This window comes from Thunnus thynnus, chromosome 10, assembly GCF_963924715.1.
Source record: "Thunnus thynnus chromosome 10, fThuThy2.1, whole genome shotgun sequence".
Classification (NCBI taxonomy): Eukaryota; Metazoa; Chordata; class Actinopteri; order Scombriformes; family Scombridae; genus Thunnus; species Thunnus thynnus.
Genome location: NC_089526.1, coordinates 30,980,478 through 31,000,241, shown reverse-complemented (window position 1 = coordinate 31,000,241; position 19,764 = coordinate 30,980,478). Strand labels below are relative to the sequence as shown.

Genomic DNA, 19,764 nt, shown 5'->3' with positions numbered 1-19,764 from the left:
GGTTAAACAGAGCTTTTGGGAAACTATAAAGTAAGCCCGGTCAGAGGCTCTCTGTGGTCACACCTTTGAAATTTCTTGATAGAGATGTCGTCATTAAGCTGTATTTATGTTCATTTTGTCTGAAGCCTTCATGATCATGAATAAGGGATTTGATCAGCGTACGTAGCAGCGCAGGAGTGCCAAGTTAATTTATGAACCATGCTCAAATTACAACAGAAGCTGAAAAATATGTAAATGAGAGCAACTAAATCATGTGCGGATGTAGATCCTTACAAAGGCGACCTGAAAAGGATTTTACATCAAATTAGTGTGGATGTAGTCTGACTGTGTGGGTGTGGAGCATGGCGTTCCTGAAGGTTAAAGGTTAAATGCATCTAATATTATATCAGCTAAAAATATCTCTTAAAGATTTAGGTTCTTCCTCTATTCAGCAGATGAAACATTTGGTTTATGACTTTACATGGATTTATCTTTCACTATATCCCTGATGTTGAACTGTAAATGAAAACACCTTCGTGGATAAACTCTCTGTATGGGAGACAGATTTGGGTTCTTAATGTTTTCCTCACAACTTTGATCAAAAGGCAAATTTCTTCAAGTGAGAGATGCTGTATGAAAAGCAACAGAAGCGGTAATGAGGTGTTATGGGTTTTAAGACAAAAGTACCAGGGTCTTTTTTTCTACAGTGTGGACAAAACAGTCTTCTTTTCCCTCTGTGTATTATGTTATGTCTCCCTCTTATCATTTCTTTCAGAAATCAGTTCTGTTCTTTTTAATAAGCACTCTGGGAATAAATATAGTATAAAGTTTATTTACAGTGAACAAGATGCTCTGACAGCTTCTCAGAGCATCAAAATCTGAATGTTTTGACCGATACATATTATTCAGTCCTTATGTGCTCTAAAGACGGTTCTGCCGCACCACCAAGACATCTTTACTTGATGTTTTTCTTGAAAGTTTTCCAAGTATCTTTTGATTCATATAACATTCACAAAGTCATACTTGATAGCCATATTGTAGTCAAAGCACATTATTTTTTGCACGTTATTTGTAACATGTTAATGTGAAATTTCCTAAAGACAAAGATACACTTTAATTTTCTGCTGATTGACTAATCAATTAATGGACTACTCATTGCAGCTCTAGCTGAAAAGCAGATAGATATTTTTTTAACTTTGGACAGAGTCAGGCTAGCTGTTTCCCTGTTTCCAATAATTGCGCTAAACTAAGCTGAGCTAATTGTATCCTTAAAATTAAACTTCTAAGCACATATTATTACTGTTTTAGGCAAATCACCATAAAATCACAGACACTGGACCTCCAGGATTCAGGGCTGTGTCAGTCTGAGAAGCTAACGTTAACGTTAGCTTAAAGTGTTATAAACTGTCAATTTGTATCATTAGCAGTCATCAGTAGATTGTCAGACATGACTTAGTTTAGTTGTTGGAGTTGTAGCTGCTATCATTAAATATAATGGCACTTTAATGTTATACAGTTAAGCTAAATTTTACTATTGCAGAAAACTAGCTTAGTTTACTTAAATGATTTTTCTCTGACTGGTAACCTGAGAGGACCTCAACATCAAGAGAAACAGGATACATTTGTGATGGTGGTTGTTTAAAACTATGTAGACCACAATTACAGGCCTGGAGTTTAATTTATAGACAATATTCACAATTAAAATTGTAATAGGTCAAAACAGTTAAACAAATTTTCTCAAATCGTTCAGCCATACAAAAAGGGAAAAATATTTTTTTAAGGTAACATTTAACAAAATACAAAGATTATTTCAATTACAAATATTCAACTTGACTATACACTCAGCCAACGTTTGGCATATTTTACAGTGTACTGATATCTAACTATGCTTTCCTGTCCTGTTTGCACTAAATTTTACTCAGCCAGTGCAGAAGCTTTGTCCACCTGCAGAGAAATCCATTGTATTGAGGGTGGATTGTGGCTGTGATGATGCTGTCTGGAGTGTCTGGCTAGTCTTTGGGGACTGTGTGTGTGTGTGTGTGTGTGTGTGTGTGTGTGTGTGTACTGACCCTCAGAGGAGAAGGAAGCAGCAGTTTAACGGCTCAGTGACTGAGCTGACAATGCTTCCAAACACTCAGTCTGACATAAATAAGTCATTTTACCAGAAAGCAGTCCCCAGAGTACTCTGTCTTTTAGCCATCTGTACCGCCTTTCTCATTAGACAACATAATCATCATGAGGAATTAATAACTGAAAAATTGCCTATTGATACTCTCTGTAAGCCTGTTGTGTTATGAGAGAGAGATTCACAAATCAAAGCTGCACAAACAAGCAGGATGCAGTGTTGTTTACTCCCCCTCTTCATAAGTATGAAGAGTATTGAAGTCAAATGCAATATTGTCTTCCCCAGCAATTAATGTGAGAAATGTAATGCATTGTCATTGTGTATGCATAAGGAACAAATAATTCAATGGTGTTTTATTCACTTGTACTTCTGGGAGGATTCAGAAATCATGCATATTTTGCATCTCTAATTTTTACAGTCTGTTCTCCCTACAGTAGGATGCAACATTTTATACATTCATGAAATCTGAAAGTTGTTCCCTGACTGTTTCATAAAGAACAATTGTGATGTCATTTTATGGAAGATGATAATACACCTTTATGTGGGGAAAATCCTAGGAACCACATTAAATGGAGATGTATAGCTACCCTGGGTTTGGAATGGCTATAAATGGCCTAAAACTGCCAGACTTTGGCATCCTATTTCAGTTAAGTGTGTTCAGCTTGACCTCCAGCTCTATTTGTTCTCTGTATTTGGCCATTACCCACTCCACTGGTTTTAGTGTTGTTTCACCCTGATTCTTGCCAGATGACCTCTCTATGTATGTCTGTCTAAATAACCCATTTACACTTGGTTAACTTGTAATCTGAATCTGAATATCTTATCTGGATAAGGAAAAACACATATTTATGCACATGTTAATGCATGCATGATACATAGCAATTTGAATGTCACACACATCGTGGTCAAATCTTAGCCAGATGTAAATGACATCTTTACAGTTCAGTTTTCCCAACTATTTTCAATGGAAAGTAGGGATGCACGATATTGGATTTTTTGCCGATATCTGATATGCTGATATTTCCAACTCATTGTGGCCCATTACCGATGCGGATACCGATATATGCACTTTTTTTTCCAGCTGGCTGAGGAGGTTATTATGCATGCAAGCATAGATTGTACTAAGTATGATCAAGAAAGACAATATATGAAGAAAGAATTTAGGAAGACTGGAGTTCAGCAGCTCAGCATTAAAACTTTAATGAACCTGCCAAGTGGGAGGAGCAGTAGAGTTTTCTTTGAGTTTATTAGACAGACAGGATTAATGTGCAGGATTTAATCTCTGGTCCACACTCTGGAGCAGAAGGTGGCGGTAATGCACCTAATACGCTGTTTGCCAACTGCTGTTTTAAATCAAAAATACGTTTTTTTCCAAACAGAGTGGTACATCCTGTCAATCGAAGTGTTTCCTTTCTGTGCAGCAGAGCATAACAGCTTCCCGACGGACTGTTGCACCCTGATGGTCCCGGTGCTTCCTCCGCAGGCTCCACTGGACCGTCAGGGTGACACAGTCCGCTGAGGGAAGCACACTCAGGCGGCATTGGAGAAGGCGACAAATCAGTCTCTCATAATCGGCAGAAATGGCCGATGCCGATATTTCATTTTAGAGCTTTTATCGGCCGATACCGATGATGTGCCAATAATATCGTGCATCCCTAATGGAAAGTAGTTAAAGCCTGCTTGAAGAATTGCTAAATGTCGCTAGGTTGTGCCATGCACTTATTTGCATATCTGTGATATCATAACATAACACATAGATAAGATTTTAAGAAATTAAAGTTTAAAAAAATGAGGTCAAGTTAAACTCTACTTTGCTTTATCATTATTTATTACTATTTTTCAAGGCGCTATCCTATCATCAATACGCATCTAAATCTACCTCTAATTTCAAAAACTGTTTATGAAGGCTGTTGTGCAGATTGTGGAACTGAAGTGTCAGACACGGATAAAATCACACTTATAAACTGTGCGTATTTTGAGAAAATGTAATAGAGAAATTTTGAGAAATGTTTACGTAATTTAAATTTCTGTCTGTCTGATGATTTGTCAACTGAATGTGTGACACAGCCACATGAGAGCACATTCACTGAGACACTGAGTCTCTTTTTTTGTCACTAAAGGGGTCTTACAGTCGCCAGATCTAGCAAGAAAGTGGCAAAGTTGGCAACAATGGTACAGTGTGACATTCTTAAGAAAAAAATCTCAAGCTGCCCTCAAAAAGCTACAGACAAGTCCTTCCTTGATAAAATGAAAATAAATAGAGCCCATACAGCAGCACAGCTTAGGGAGGCTCTCAAGGGTCCACTATGATGTGCAAGACCAGGGTCACATAACCAACGGCCAAACCAGCACCAGTGCTATCAAACAGTAGCCCAGTTAGCTCAGCTGGATGCCTTCATTTGTCTCCAGATGTGACCTTCTCCTTGCACACCTTAGAGGTGCCTTTGAGAGTATCCTGTATAACTTCCCTTGACCTGAGATGGACCATGTTTATTGACAAGTCTGCCAGCTCTGCATACCTAATTTGCATATTGAGATAAGATCACAATAATAAGATAATAAGATAATGAGAATGCTTTTGTGTCATTATCCATACAGATCACCTGTCTGGGTGGAAACAGGGTCATTGTGTCACACCATTATTATTCACACCATTCACCATTATATACAAGTATTTTCTACACTCAGTATTTTCATCTGTCCTGTCAAATTTCAGCATCATATACCCACCAAAGCACACAACTTTTTTATTCCAACATACATACACTTGGGAAAATAAGCATTGATATTCTTTTTCATTGCAATAATATTTATCAGTTTTCAGCATGAAGATGCATTCTTCAACGTGGGAGCACAGATCTGTGATAAAATATTCTTTACTCAAGGCTACTAGCTTTCTCTGGTGTTTTTTGACCACGCACCATCGTTCATGAAGAAGGCTTTTCACAACCACTGTATGTCAAGGCTGTGACGTCATGAATGTCAGTATACGTTGCCATAGCAAAGGTTAACGTTTCCAGCAGATTTAATGCAACTACATGAAGATGTTGTAAACACTACCTATCCCTTAACTGATTGCAACATTACAAAAACACTTTTATGTGTCAGCCAGCTTTGGTAAAACTGAACAAGATTATAAATTTACTATAATCCCAGGTTGAATCTTATTTTTGATCCGACAGTGTAAAAAGCTGTTAAAATATGATGACATTAGCCCCTAGCAGAGATTGTAAAAGTTTTTTACTTATTATTGACTTTCCCCATAAAAGTTTACAACATTTCTACTTGGGTAGGATATGTAAGTAATCTCTCTTTCCCTGCTTGTGTTGCTCTGCTCTGATGAAACTCCAGGAGAAAAGTGAGTTATCACCAGGAATAGTCAACTCCTCTTCAGCTCAAACTAAACCTAACCCGCACTGCTTTAATGAGCACAGAATGAATTCCTGACAAATTTCGGCACGGTGACAAGGTTCTATGCTGCGCTGCCACACATCATCTCTACCATTAGGCTTTTTATTTTGTTCATTCTTCAAAAGATGTCAATACAGGCAGTGTCTGATTTTCTCTCCCTTTCTTCTTCTTGCAGCTTTCAAGAAAGAGGACAGCGGCTTTGATGAGGTAGGTTGAAAACAAGTGAATTTTAGGGAGCTTGTGACATCACTGGCCCAGTTTCAGGGCTATACCACAATGTTGCATGCTGTATTTTTAACTAAAATTATTCATCAAGGTCTCGTTGGCCAGATGTTGTCAGGACGGACTGCATTGCAGCTGATTTTTTTTTTGGGATGTGAATCCTGCTGTAACTCAGTGCATATGGTGTGTAATATATTCATGTGTGGAGCATGGTGGTTTTCCCTCTCATCTTAGAGACGTCCCTCAGGGTCGGTCGCCTTCATAAGACTTCTCTGGCCTGCCAAATGAGACACCACCAAATGCACCGACCAGATTCTCTCTGCATGACTATACACAGAGCTCCAGATTTTGCCTCACAGCTGTCCCACAGCAGTCTCCAAACATTGTGCCCAAACATCCCGGTGTGAAAACTGATAGAATCTCGCCTTTTTTAAAATATGTTTATTAAAGATTTTTGCTCTTAATGTAAATGCATTGTAATTAAAGTGTGGTCAAACAAGAGATCAACTAGCTAATTCAGGCCACGTATGCAGGTCTGAGCTATTCAGTGCACTGCTCTAACAAATTTGATAGTATTTGTGCACATTTGCTGTTCGGTTGCACTGAATTTGTGCATGCAAAGTGATAGAAATATGGGTAAAATTATAGTTGTGTGTATTTTATAGCATTCCTATCTAGGACAGAAATTGAATAACAAATTTGGGAGGAGGTATCTGTGACTTAAAGCTGCTTTAATCATTTTTGTTTGGCCATTTAGGGGCAGAACTCCACAGAATCACACACCCGTTTGACATAGTGGCCTTGTAAAGTTGCTATGGCTAATGTGTTAGCATTAGTTGCCTGTTTAGCAAAATTAGGCTTAATTTATAGTCCTGTTTCTGGCCACTAGATAAATTTAAGTCCAACATTTCATCTCTTTTTAGCTTTGTTTTGGTCTGTTTTTTTGACTCCTCAGAAAATTATCTGGCTCTTTAGTTGCTAAGTGCTCCACTATGTTCACCAGCTAGTCACTAACTTTGTCTGTCTGCTGTTGAGTGCTGATATGATAGGGCACAATGGGCTTATCAAAGATTTTTCACTGAAAACAGCTGACTGCTGCTGTTGGAAACAAAGCTGATGAGAGCGCTGAGACTGAAACCAAACAGTAATGTTGTGGGCTGCAAAACAAAAACTATGAGCAGAGAATCGCTAAAACACTTGGTAGATCTGGGGGGAAACTGCACAGTCGGCTGATTCTTGAAGGGTTTGTCGCTACAAGCAACACCTTTAGCCATTTGACCCACTGTTTTTATCAAATGAGATTAGATTACTGCAGCTTCAATGTGCAAGACAAGCAGATTCAGACTCCAGAGAAAATATTCGTAAGGCTTGAATGGGCAATATGGTTAAATCTGGAAAATCAATTGAGAAACTATTTATACATAGAATAACCAGAGAGTAATGTCCAATCAAGCAAATTAAATCATTGACAAGACAAGGTATTTCACCACACTGATGCAAAAATCATATAAAAATCCAATATTTCCATAAAGTGGACATTGCAACACCATGGTCAAATACAACCAGAAATATTACAGGACCTTAGTATAAATGTATAGGCATATGTTGCCATACTACCCAGCTCTAAATGCTTCAAGTGTGATGTTTAGCTGTTTAAAGTAAGCACCCTTTACATGTTGCCACAAGATCATCAGTTTTTAATTTGTCGATTATTTTTATTGTCCTGGAAATGATGGTGATAGTCTGCTGGTCTGTTTAACATATCGATGTCGATGCTTTGCTGTAGGGAGCTGGTTGATGAGGCAGTCAATAGATGTGAGAGTACTGGGATGCTATGTTTTGTATTGACAAGGAAATCCTGCTTAGTCTGTCTTTTGAGGTAAAATAACAGTGACTGTTCAGCAAATGCTAAACCTGCATCTACTGCAGCTGGCTACCTAAAGCAGTGTCCTTGATGGAAATCAACCACATGGTTTCAAAGCTTTTGGAACCTTTCCAAGCTATTGTCTGCAAGAGGCAGTGGCATTGCTTAATGAATAAGTGATAAGCCACCAGGATGCTTTGTTTTGATGTTACAGACAAGTTGCTGCTGTGGTTGGTTGGTAGATTCCTTTATTAATTCTGTGGGATAGACCTGCTAAGATCCAGAGCTGTTCTTCAAGAATCAACTGAGGGCAAAACATTCATCGCTAGCCTGACAGTTAGACTTAATTGCCTCTTTATCACACATCATTATTCAGGCTGATATTGTGTTCATGTGAGCCATTTTCTTGTTTGTGGGGGGGTTATTTCATGAGCAGGTAAGATATCTGTTCCATCTACCTCATTTTCAGTCGATGTGGTAGCAGTTGCAGACTTTTTCTGTTAATCTAAGGAATATGGTCATTTAAGAGTTATTAGTTCTTGATGTTGACTTACAGCAACCGGCTGAGTTGATCTCATCCATGCTTCATTTTCGTGGAAATTGATAATTCGCTAAACCCCTCCCCCAAACACTGTCCAATCATAGTAGGGGTGGGAATCTTTGTGAATTTCACGATTCAATTCTGATTCAGATCGTTGGTGTCAGAGTTAAGAATTAACTGCATTGATTGGGAAGCATCTCAGAGTCATCTGCCTGTATGAGAATAATGAAATGAAAGTGTCATTTACTGACCAACACTACTGTTTAAATGCTTTTTATGGAGTGCTCCGCTGAGTTATAAACATTCTGTCTTCAGCAGTGGATAGCTGCCTCTCTGCTTTGTCTTACAAAGCTAATTATTAAGTTATTAAATCCAAAATGTGCCCAAACGCTTACCTTCTTTAAATATGAACAAGATATCTCTAACGTGTGTGTGCTGTACACTGTCCGGTTGCTGCACTGCCATTGCAGTTGTGTTCCGTCAACATAACATTAAATATCATAGAAAAAACTATTTTTGGAAACTGTGAATCGACTCAGAATCATAGGAGGTAAGAATAGCGATTTTTATGTGCGTTTTATGGATTTTTTTCACCTATCCCTAAATAATAGCTTTGCAACTCTTAGCTATGTGTAAGGGTATGCATGGGGTTTCAGTAAGAGTGATCCTCAATATCCAAAGAGTAGGAGGGGATGGTTTCTTTTTTTATTGACTTTCCAAAACCAAAAACACAAAAGCAAAAGCGTAAGTGTGTGTTTATCTGCTCTAACATTAGCATGTTCAAACAGCTATTACCTAAAGTAGTAATGCTAATATAGCATTACTTCACAAGCAAACAGCAAGCACCCCATATATTGAACACTTTCAAATTGATACCCATCTGTGATTATAAGGTGCAGAGTAACACAATGGCATTTAATATGTTCCACAAATAGCTGAAATAAAAACATGGAAATCCTGACAATACAGTAAGGACTATCAGCATTATTTACTTAAACCTCTAATAAACCTTACATCAACAACGCCTTTCTGAATTAGTTCTTTATGTCATCTTTAACATCCATGTCTCATTTAGTCTCATCGCTGTCATCTTCAGGACTCCTTTAGCTCCATCTGCATTCATGTGTCCCATATCCACCATAGCTGGAAGAGAACTGTGTGCTCTCATACTGCAGCCTCAGCTGTAGTGTGGTGCTGTGGTGGGGCAATGAGGAATGCTGCACTGTAAGATTTTCCCATTGAGAGGTCTTTGGAGAAGTCATTATTTTTGTTGGCAAAGGGACATTAGAGCTCAGATATCATGGACGTCACATATATTGGGCAACATGGCTGTTTGTAAAGTTCCCTGAGATTATTTTGATAAGAGGATATAGCCAATGTTGTTGTTCAGGAAGGGACTTTTGTGGTGAAACAACGTGAAGCAGACCATTTCTAGAAGTCAATGCCATGGGAATTAGCTTGGGTCATTTGCTATAAATGGGCCTCACTGCTAAGAAAGAATGTAAAGAATCTGAGAGAGAAAAAGACTCCTTCCTGTCCTGCAACATGATGTTTGCAAGAAACTGAATGATGGTCTACAGTTTGTGAACGTACGGGAGATGTGCATACATCAGCAGCCTGTAATTGTGTATGTGCACACATTCATTGCCTCCCTGTGTCTTAGGAAGGCAGACAAAGACAGAGAGCTTGTTTGCCACTTGTGTCTGTTGAACTGATTATCATTTATCATAGTGAATAGGAAACTATGTGTCTGTTTAAACCATAGAGATGGCTGGTCAGACTGAGAGCCTACATTCACACACCAGGAGAAGCAGAATTTCTCCTGCTTTTCTTGCATAGGTTTGATGTCATGACACAAAAAAATATGCGTTAATTGACCTTGTGACATCACATTTGATGGAACTTAATTTAACTTAATTGTAAGCCAACAAATCTTCCAAACTACATGACAAAATGGGTAATATGTCATTGACTTCCACATTTGTCAGGACAGCATTGTTTGTCAGTGCCTTTGAAAATGCATACCTGTTACAAAACTGATTAAAGCCTGTGTAAAGGATTTCTTTTTAACATTTTATACATGTTAGAAAATTGCTGAAAACACATGAAAAGACTGTGAACTATGTAGTACTGAATTGTCGAGTTTAGAGCGTTTAACTGTTTTTCACCATTTCTGCGTTAAGGATTTTTTGGGTGGACCTGAAATGGTGGCTCGATGATGTAGAGGGGTGACTAGCATGACAGCTGGGTGGTTAATTACACATTTTTCTGTTGTGTGATATGGTAAAAGAAATAGCTTGACAATTTCCGAATCACACTTATTTGCTTCCTTGCCAAGAGGTAGATGAGAAGATTAACACCACTTTACTTTGTCTGTGCGTAAAGTATGGAGCTGGAGTCAGGAGAAGGTTAGCCTAGCTTAGCATAAAGACTGGACGCAGGGGGAAATAGCCTGGCTCTGTCTAAAGTTTGGAAGAACACTTACCAACATCTCTAAATTAACATGTAGTATCTCGACTGTTTAATCTTTACCTAAACAGAAATGTAAAACCACTAATTTGTGGTTTTAGAGGGAGTTATAGGCTTCATGTTGTTTATCCATCAGTTGTGCAGCGCCCCCGCTGGTTGCCTCAGGGTGATGACCACACAGTAATAGTTCCAGCATGTAACTCATAAAACCTCAAATTGTTGTTTTAACATTTCTATTTGTGTATGATTAAACAAAGATGATACAACTTGTTAAACCATTTATGACTAACAACTATATTTAGTATATTAAGGAAAAGCCCCACAGATTTGTTTTCTGTTAGAGGTGGAAACAGTGTGGAAACTGTCAAGAAGTGGCTACACATGACCAAATCAAAAGTTTGGATTTCACATATTTATCATGTCTTAATTGGTAGACAAAGTTCATTTTCTTTAAAAAAAAAATGCAAAAAATCACAAAAATAACTTTTTAACATTAATTTATGCTAAATATCAGATTTACACTGTATCACATATTGAAATTGAAGTTGTTCTAAATCAATGGTACCAAGCATTTGATATAACTCATTGTAGTTTCTGAGATATAGCTATTTCTGTATCATACTATATTTAATTGTTAGTTGCATGAGGTTACTCATTTTATCATTTTTCACAAAACCACTAGTGGATTTACAGGTTCATGTGATCACATGTTCAAAAAAATGTATGCACTTTATGACCAGATAGAATCAAGTCATAATTAAACATAATAAAGATTTTCCGATGCACTTTTAGGGAGAAAGGATGAGAAATGTAGCTCTGTGACTATGAGTTTCCATGCATTTCTGTGGGGTTTATGGGTATGGCTGTATACTGATTAACTAATGACCTCTCACCTCTGTTCCTTTTTGAGGTGTCTCAACCACTAATAAACAAACACACACACACACACACTCACACACAGAGGGGGTTAATAAAGCATGGTGTATTTTTATTCACATATCTGGTTTGTTGCAGTTGGCCACTGTCAGTCTTGCTGGTAGGCACAGGGGAATAGGTGCTGTAAGTGAGATGCAGCTAATTCTCGAAAAAGATTCACTGTTCGGGAGGTGATTGAATTGGGAACATCATGACACTTTTTCTTGAGCCTCCAGATTGTGGGAGTGGCAACAGTGCAGAGGACAGAAGACATGAGGAAATGGGTTGAAGTCTGGACAGCTTGTCAGGTCATCAGCTTAATGTTGTAGCAGATGTGATGCCCTGCAAAATGAGACAAGTTGTGTCTAAGGCAGGGTGGGAAATTAGCACCAGCCAAATGCTGGTAAAATATGAAAGTGGCTGATAGATTTCAGACACAAAATAATGAATCACTATTGGGTGGCTGGTGAATTTGAACATTTATCTGTCAGTGGCTGGTAGATGTTCACATTTTAAAAAGTTAATTTCCCACCCTGGTCTCTCTTGCCTTTCTCTGGCCATGGAGAAAAACAACAGAGGCATCAACTCCAGATAAAGAGCTGTCACCAAGCAAAGACTTGTTAGGGACTGTTATGGATGATAAATTAAATTGCTATACAATTGTGTAATCTAAAGTTTAAAGTAAAATATTCCTCATAATTACAATTTGCATGAAATGCTATTTATGAAATACAGTTTTTGAACTACTGAATTGTGAAATATTTTATGTATTACATTTGAAATGCATTGGTTTTGAATTTTAAAGTCAGATATTTGAAATGCAGTTGAATATAAGCTACATTTTGTACAGATTTCCAGGTGTGTGTGTGTTAGGACCCCCCAGGAGAACCATCATACTTGACTTCAAGTGATTACCAATGTGCCGGTGTGTGTGTGTGTGTGTGTGTGTGTGTGTGTGTGTGTGTGTGAGAGTGAGAGAGAGAGAGAAAGGGAGGGGTGAGAAAGTGTCAGAAAGTGTCAGTATTCATATTGTAAATAGCATAGAAGCACTATATAAAGTGTCTGCACAGTGTCAATACTAGACCAAGAAAAAGCAACAGATTATCATTTTTCTTCTTGAATCTATATTCTATCTAATCTATGTGTGTATCAAAAATGATGAAGATCTGAAATTCCTAATCTATTATTCTATAGGTGTTTTCATGGAAAATAAAAAAACGACTAAAAAAAGGACTTGTGCTGTAACCTTTGACTGATTTGAAAAAATTGTGCTCAGCTCAGCTCGTACTTCAAGTACTGTAAAGGAAATGATAAAACTCCACTGTGGCCATTAATGGTTAATGCCCATCCACCCACCTCAACCTCCTCCCTGAGAGGTTTTGTGGTGCAATAACAATGCCACACCTTGTTCACCTTTGCTTATCAGACACAAATACACTAGTCACACAGCCACAAGAGGTTGCTTGTCAGAATAATGTGAATATAAGGTGTCTTCAGTGTTCCAGGAGTTATATCCCTTGACAAAACACTGCTCTGCCCCCAAATGTCTGACCAAGGAAGGAAATCTCTGCTCCCACGTGAGTCGTTACAAATGGATGAAAGATTTGAGAACATCCTGAGTCTCTGCCTCCTTGCCTCTTTCCCCCCGTCTGCCTCAGTCTTTAATGGAAACAGATACTCAAACCTGACTGGCTTAATCTGAATCTCTGGCAAAAGTGCTTTACTCAACAGAAAGAGCCCATGGAGGTACTTGATTATTGAGGGTTGTCTCCGTGCATATCGCCTTTGTGTGTGTTGTTGTGTGACTTTATTGTCATGAAACAATTCGCTGTCAGACAAATAGTCTATAACATTCAATTTAACCAAACTGTCAGGTTTTGTTAGAGGTTTTTGATTCGTTGACAGAAGATGATTGTTACTGAGGTAATGATTTTCTCATTAGCCATCTTTGAATCTTTGTTCTCTTTCTCTTGTGCTCTCCATTTTTTCTCTGACTCTTTGTCGCTCTCCATTTTGTCTTTGTCACACTCGAACTTCATTATCTCTTCTCAGTCCAATTCGAGCTGAATAATTTCATGTGTTTGGTGTCAGGATTAAAAATTAATGCAACGAATGTGTTACTTAATTACTGGAAGCCCTTGGAGAATCCATTGAAAGCAAAACGCTGTCATTAGTTCCAGGGAATGTAAATCATTGTGAACTCTGTGGATTTTTTTTCAAAAAGAACAAAAAAAGCAGTGCTTCCATGTCGTGGTTCTTGCTGCCCACATTGGTTTTTGTCATGGCATGAGCCTGGAATTATAATGTTTCATCTACATTCAGAGTAGGATTAAGGTAGACCCAAACGAATTCAACCTTGTCTATTTTTCATGTTTTACCACCTTGAATTAGTATTCTCAAGACAGCCAAATACAATTTAACGGCCCATTTAAGAAACTGTATCACATGAATAGCTTATTTTTGACTGAGACATCAGATGAAACCTTACAATCCCAAAGTCGAAGAGCTTCAATGTGCCCAGTGAACTGCCTCTGCAACTTGGCACTATTTGTATTAAACTTAAATTTCATTATGAATATGTTGCTGTATTGTCATCAGCATGGGTTAAATTTTTTGCTATATTACTTTCAAGTGATTACAGAAATTTAAAAAAAATCAAGCTGTGGCTGTCCTGGACCAGATACTGCTCTTGTCTTCAGCCAGTGGGTTGCCATAGAGTTGGGAAGTGGGAGGAGGTGATGGTTTCTGCAGAATTATTTACCACTATATATTCCCATTTCATAATTTCTATATAATTATATCCTCAAATTTCCTCATCATAGAAACACAAGTCTTCAGGGTAATGTAACTATGATTTATCACAACATTGTTTTTATATTTGTAGCTCTGGACAACGGTTCAGTCAAGCATGATACTACTTTACTCACCAGGGTAGTTGTCGAGATCTCCAAATGTGGAGAGATCCCTAGGTCCAACGGGGCAAGACACATGAGCAGAAAGATGACCAAACCATCAATTTTGCTGTATATTAGCTACTTAGCTACTGTATTTGAGGGTAAAATTGGAAGTGAGCAAACCTTTTATTGTTACTAATATTCCCTCATTGCACAGGAAAACTGGGACTACTGTAAGAACAGTAGCTTCAAGTGGAAGCAGGCAATTCTGTCTGGTAACTCTGATGGTTGTTTGTAACAGACATTTTAGGTAAAGATTTGTCTGATGGTCTGACTGCTCATGTTTATTGCCATCAGTTTGGTATGGCTTTTACCTTGGTGACTATCAAAGAACCAGATATTTTCAAATGTAGCTGCTCATCTTTTGCGCTGATACTTGAACTTTGGAAGAGCTCCAGCTGCCGGTCAACTAGCATTCAGTGTGTTTTACTTGCATTTAAGTTATGGGGTTATTGTTGGCTTTCTGCATCTGATTTCTTAAACATCATGCAATGTTTCCCCTAGAATTTTTTTCAGACCCGGTGGTACGCACCGAAAAAGCCTAAAGAGATGAGGCGTTCACATCGTGTCAAGAGTTTCCCAGGCAACGATACAGAGGTTGACTCACGTTTCAGAGCAGTGCTGCACAGAGGCTCCCAAACGCAAATGATGATTGATTTCCGAATGAATGGATATTTGGCGTTATTTTTGGTAATAAAGAAAAGATTTTTTTGGCCCGGTGGGACCCCTTGTTGGCCTGGTGGCCCACCAGATCTGTACAATTATAGGGGAAACACTGCATCATGTATACAAGAAACCCAGTTTGTATAATAGGGATTAGGGATTTGAGAAGGTGATTTTCCTCAGACTGGGAGAGTATCGACGTGAAAAGGAAAGATCATTACACATAACATGGGCTCTGCAGAAACTTAAACTTCCTGAACCCTGGATGCCTGAAACAACTACTCCCACTTCATAACTCTTTAGTCCTGTGGCAGTAGGCGGTAATACTTGAAAGCACATGCTCTCTTGGGTCCACAAGGAACACACAAACAGGTTTATAGAATTATCCATTCCTATCCAACCTCCCACTCTCATCCAGAGCTGATCTGAAGATGGAAGATGAAGAAGACTGAGTGGACAAAATGGCTGCAATGTTTTTTTGACAAGTTTCCCTCCAGAGACTGCCTCACAGGGTGAATGACAGTTTTGATCACATTTAGCAAACATCTCTCTCGGACCATTAAGCCCTGATGAATTTAGGAATGCCGTCAGCATCTGCTCTGTCTCTTTTCATAAGCTATACTGTCTGTTTATGTTGAGCTGAACACATACACATGCATACAGTATTTACCTCACTGTCTCTTTTGCTCTTGCTCTCTATACACATCTGTTTGGTTTAACCCATCAGCCGTCCTCCAAGAACAAGGTCAGAAATGTGGCTGGCTATTGGCTGAAGCATTTCCCAATAGAAAATTAGCATGCAGAGAAGGAAGAACAGCAAAGTCTCTTTAAATTGATTTTTTTTTCTGGTTGAAGTTCAATTACCGATGCTTATTTTGACAGCTTAGAAAATTCCAATCAATGTGGCACGTTGATAACATTGCCTGAAATGACAACAAAAAGATTAAAGAGCTCTCTGGTTATCGTTCTGAACATCCATTGGCTTTTATTCCTGCGTGGTTGTAGATGTAAACCTTGACATGAATTTAATAAAGTGTTGAGCCAGAGAGCACGAGTGACAAGTGGAGAGGAGAAGAAGCATTAGGACCTATCAAGCTGTGAATCAGCAGAGATAAAAGGACCTTGATGAAAGAGTGAGATGGGTGGAGGTGGGTTGGAGGCAGTTCAACCTGCAGCGTGGAGCACATTGTAGCTTTGATTAGTCTTCCCTACACTCATGATAACAGTGTTTGTGGTCCATGACTTGGAACCGTCCACCTTCCTGTGGAATGTTACCTTCTTTCCCCTGGACATATAGTCCGCCCACATTATCAGACCCTCAGCTCAAGTCTTTCAGCTGCATCCTACAGAAAAGACCAAGGGTCAGAGGTCACAATGAATCACGATAAGAGATCAGACGTAGTAACAGCATAATGATAGAGATTAAAGCTAAGGGTTTAGGAATGACTTTCAGACAAAAGAAGATCATTTTAAGGTTAAACCATTGTATTGGCTTCAATAATGATTTTAATCTCAGCGCTGGGAATTCATAAGACTGGCATAGCATTTTAAAAAGGCTTTTAGACATAGAATACAAAGTACAAAGTACAACTCAAATATAGCACTTATATAACTTGAACAAAAGATAATTCATTTACTATTTTAATAATTGGTTAATCATGTCAGTCATTTTTCAAGTAACTAGATTAAGAGTCTACAGCCATGAGCTAACATCAGCATGCTAACATCCTCAGGATGACATTGTTAATATGCTGATGTTTAGCTGCTAACATTTGCTAATCAGCAGTAAATATAAAGTGCAGGTGAGGCTGATGGGCATTTTAGTAGTTTTACAAGTATTTGATCATAAACCGTATTAGAAATATTGAAATTTGTACCAAATATGTGACATTTCACTTAAAGTGTCAGCCTGCTGGTGGCGTTAGAGGGAAAGTCAGGGGAAAACTGAATTCTTAGATTTCAGCCTCTGGAAATCATGAATGTCTGATCCATGTTTCATAGCAATCTACCAGTCTGGAGCAAGGTGGTGACAGACCGACATCACCATCCCCTAAAGCTCCACCTCTATGTTGGCTTAGCTAAAAATACCAAACCTTTTTTGGTTAAAACTTCTAAAATGTGAGAAGTCGCTGCTTTTCACTGGTGCATATCATAATAAACTGAATTCTTCAACTTTTTGTTGAGGCCCCACTTCCCCCCCCCTGAGAATCACATAGTTGGTCAGTGTCAACCGCAGGGCTTGGTTTCCAACCTCATTCAAACTTACTGTGTCAGACCTTTCCAGCTTTCAATATTATTTCTATTAATTGTATTTCTTATTTTATTACCTTTACCAAGGATGTTTAGCATTTGGTCCAGTTTGCTGGGTTGCTCAACAGATGTCCACAGATTTCAGTGAAATTTTGTGAGAAGTTAGCCTAATGTATTCTCGTGTGGAGACTGAAGTGTGGAGACCAGAATTTAATTTTTTTTTTTTTTTTTCACTATTGTTAGTTGGAGTGTGTTAGAGAATTTACACTATTTTCTCACAAACTTCTGCACTTGTATTTGAATCCATATGTAAATGAAAAATTTAAACACATTTCTATTATTCAGTAACAGCTTTAAAGGGTTTCATTGCTGTGGCAAAGATAAATGATCTCTGAGTTCTTAAACAGCTGTTTGTGTTAAATTAAACAAAAATGCAAAGCTATTGATTTAGTATCAGTAATCCTCAGGTATCATACTGGCACCAGTACTGACAAATTATGAATGACACTGAGCCTAATCTATTTCTTATAGGATGGACATGGTTTAACTGATTACACATTTTTATCCACCGGTTGTGTGAGAAGCTGTTCATCCAAGCATGAATGAACATACTGTACTATTATGATTAGCATGTGTATCCAGTGTTTTGTCTCATGGACTTAATGCTATTTCAGAGGCTTTCCTAGTTATGAAAATAAAGATCAATTATGTTTGAATATAGTCCATAGATTCAGTTAGAAAATAAACAGGTATTGGTTAAACCCTAAATGTCTGCCAGTGAAGGAAAAAGGCTCAGGAACACCTTCCAAACAAAAGTCCTTTGATGCGATTGCATTGTGGAGGACTTCTAGTGACTGCGGGGTTCATCCTCAATCACTGCCAGCACCAGACATATCACACTTTGTATCTTCTGAAGGACAGGCAGCCTTTGCACAGTCTGTAATTGCGGACACAATACATATCAGATAGCTATTGTCAGACACTCATTGTCACTGTCATATCTCAGACACAACATTTCCAGCCGGTGGCACAACGTCAGTCTGCTAACTATAGCTAAGGATTAGAACAAGCTGCAATGCATACGTTACAGTGAGAGAAATGAGCTCCTACAGCAGAATCACAAAACACTTGACGTTTTTGTTTTTTTCTTTCGCTCCTTTTACTGTACTCCTGGGATGTGTGATTGTGTGAGGTTGCACTCTGACTAGCATATTGAGTAGTGCACTCAAAAAATTGTCTGGCAGTAATCACAGCCAGGAATTCACACATTTCCTCTCGCTGAGCTTCTAATATAAGCCTCTTTACACGCTATCAGTCACTTGCATTTAAAAAAAAAAACAGCTGTAGTAGAAAATAGATGCCTAAGTACTGAGTCAGAATGAGATTAGTCTCAACTTGGTCAGAGGAACAGTGACAAGAGAAGGAAATGTTTGCCCCGTGTCTCGTTCTTGAAGCTTATTGCATTTAAATACTGGAAGGATTTTTAATTCTGTTACACATGAAACACTCTCAAGCTTGACCTCGTTGTCAGTATACTGCCTGAGCTGCATGCTTGATCCTGTGCAAGCCTCTATAGCGTTCAGCTGATACCTGGCTCTCCTCTAGGAGACCCGTGGAGAGACAATGAGCGTGTGATTGATCGTAGCAGCATTAATGTACAGGAGAATTTATCATGCAGAATGCCTGAGGGAACTCACGTCAGCAGTAACCTTTGACTCCTGCACTTGCTTAGAGGTAGTGACCATCTGAGTATAGTCCAGTGTTGAATGTCTAATAGTCATTGTGTAGGATATGTGATCACTCATGGCATTTACACCTTTTAAAATGTATTCTATGTATTGCAGCGCACTTGTGTTGGGGGTCAGCATGCATATACAATAAACTAAACTGCTCTTTACTTAATATAACATACTTTATTGTTATTGCAGTAAAATGTGTAGGGTCTCCCCTGGGTGCCAGCATCTGAAGCAGGCAGGCAGCATCAGTGTGTGGGTTGTATGTTCTCTCTATATGTGTTGCTACCAGGTGTCAGCAGCAGGGTTCAGCTGACATACAGTAGGTTTTTGAAGGTATTTTTGGATTGCAACATTAGCTGTTAGTACTGCCATGATAAAAAATATTCTTGGTTCTCCAGAATTCTGTTATTGCAGTTTGGCAAAACCTCTAAATCAGCATTCTCTACCTTTGGGGTTGGGACCCCATATGGGGTCATTTGATAGGCAAATGATTTTGCATGAGAGTTCTTTTCTGCAAGCATGTCCACTTTTGTAAACAAGCTTTCATCACAGCAGTATGATGAGTGTACTGCCAGCTGCAATATTCTAACAAATAGACAGTGGTATGAGATGAGCACATTCCATCTGTACAACTC

At 38.5% G+C, this 19,764-nt stretch overlaps 1 protein-coding gene across 1 annotated transcript in view; it reads left to right on the top strand.

The window, feature by feature from the left end:
• cdk14 (cyclin dependent kinase 14) overlaps positions 1 to 19,764 on the top strand; it is a 205,651-nt gene that overhangs the window by 4,995 nt on the left and 180,892 nt on the right. Inside the window, exon 2 of the mRNA XM_067602483.1 lies at positions 5,691 to 5,722. Coding sequence (XP_067458584.1) covers positions 5,691 to 5,722 — 32 coding nt within the window. The remainder of the gene's footprint in view (positions 1 to 5,690; positions 5,723 to 19,764) is intronic.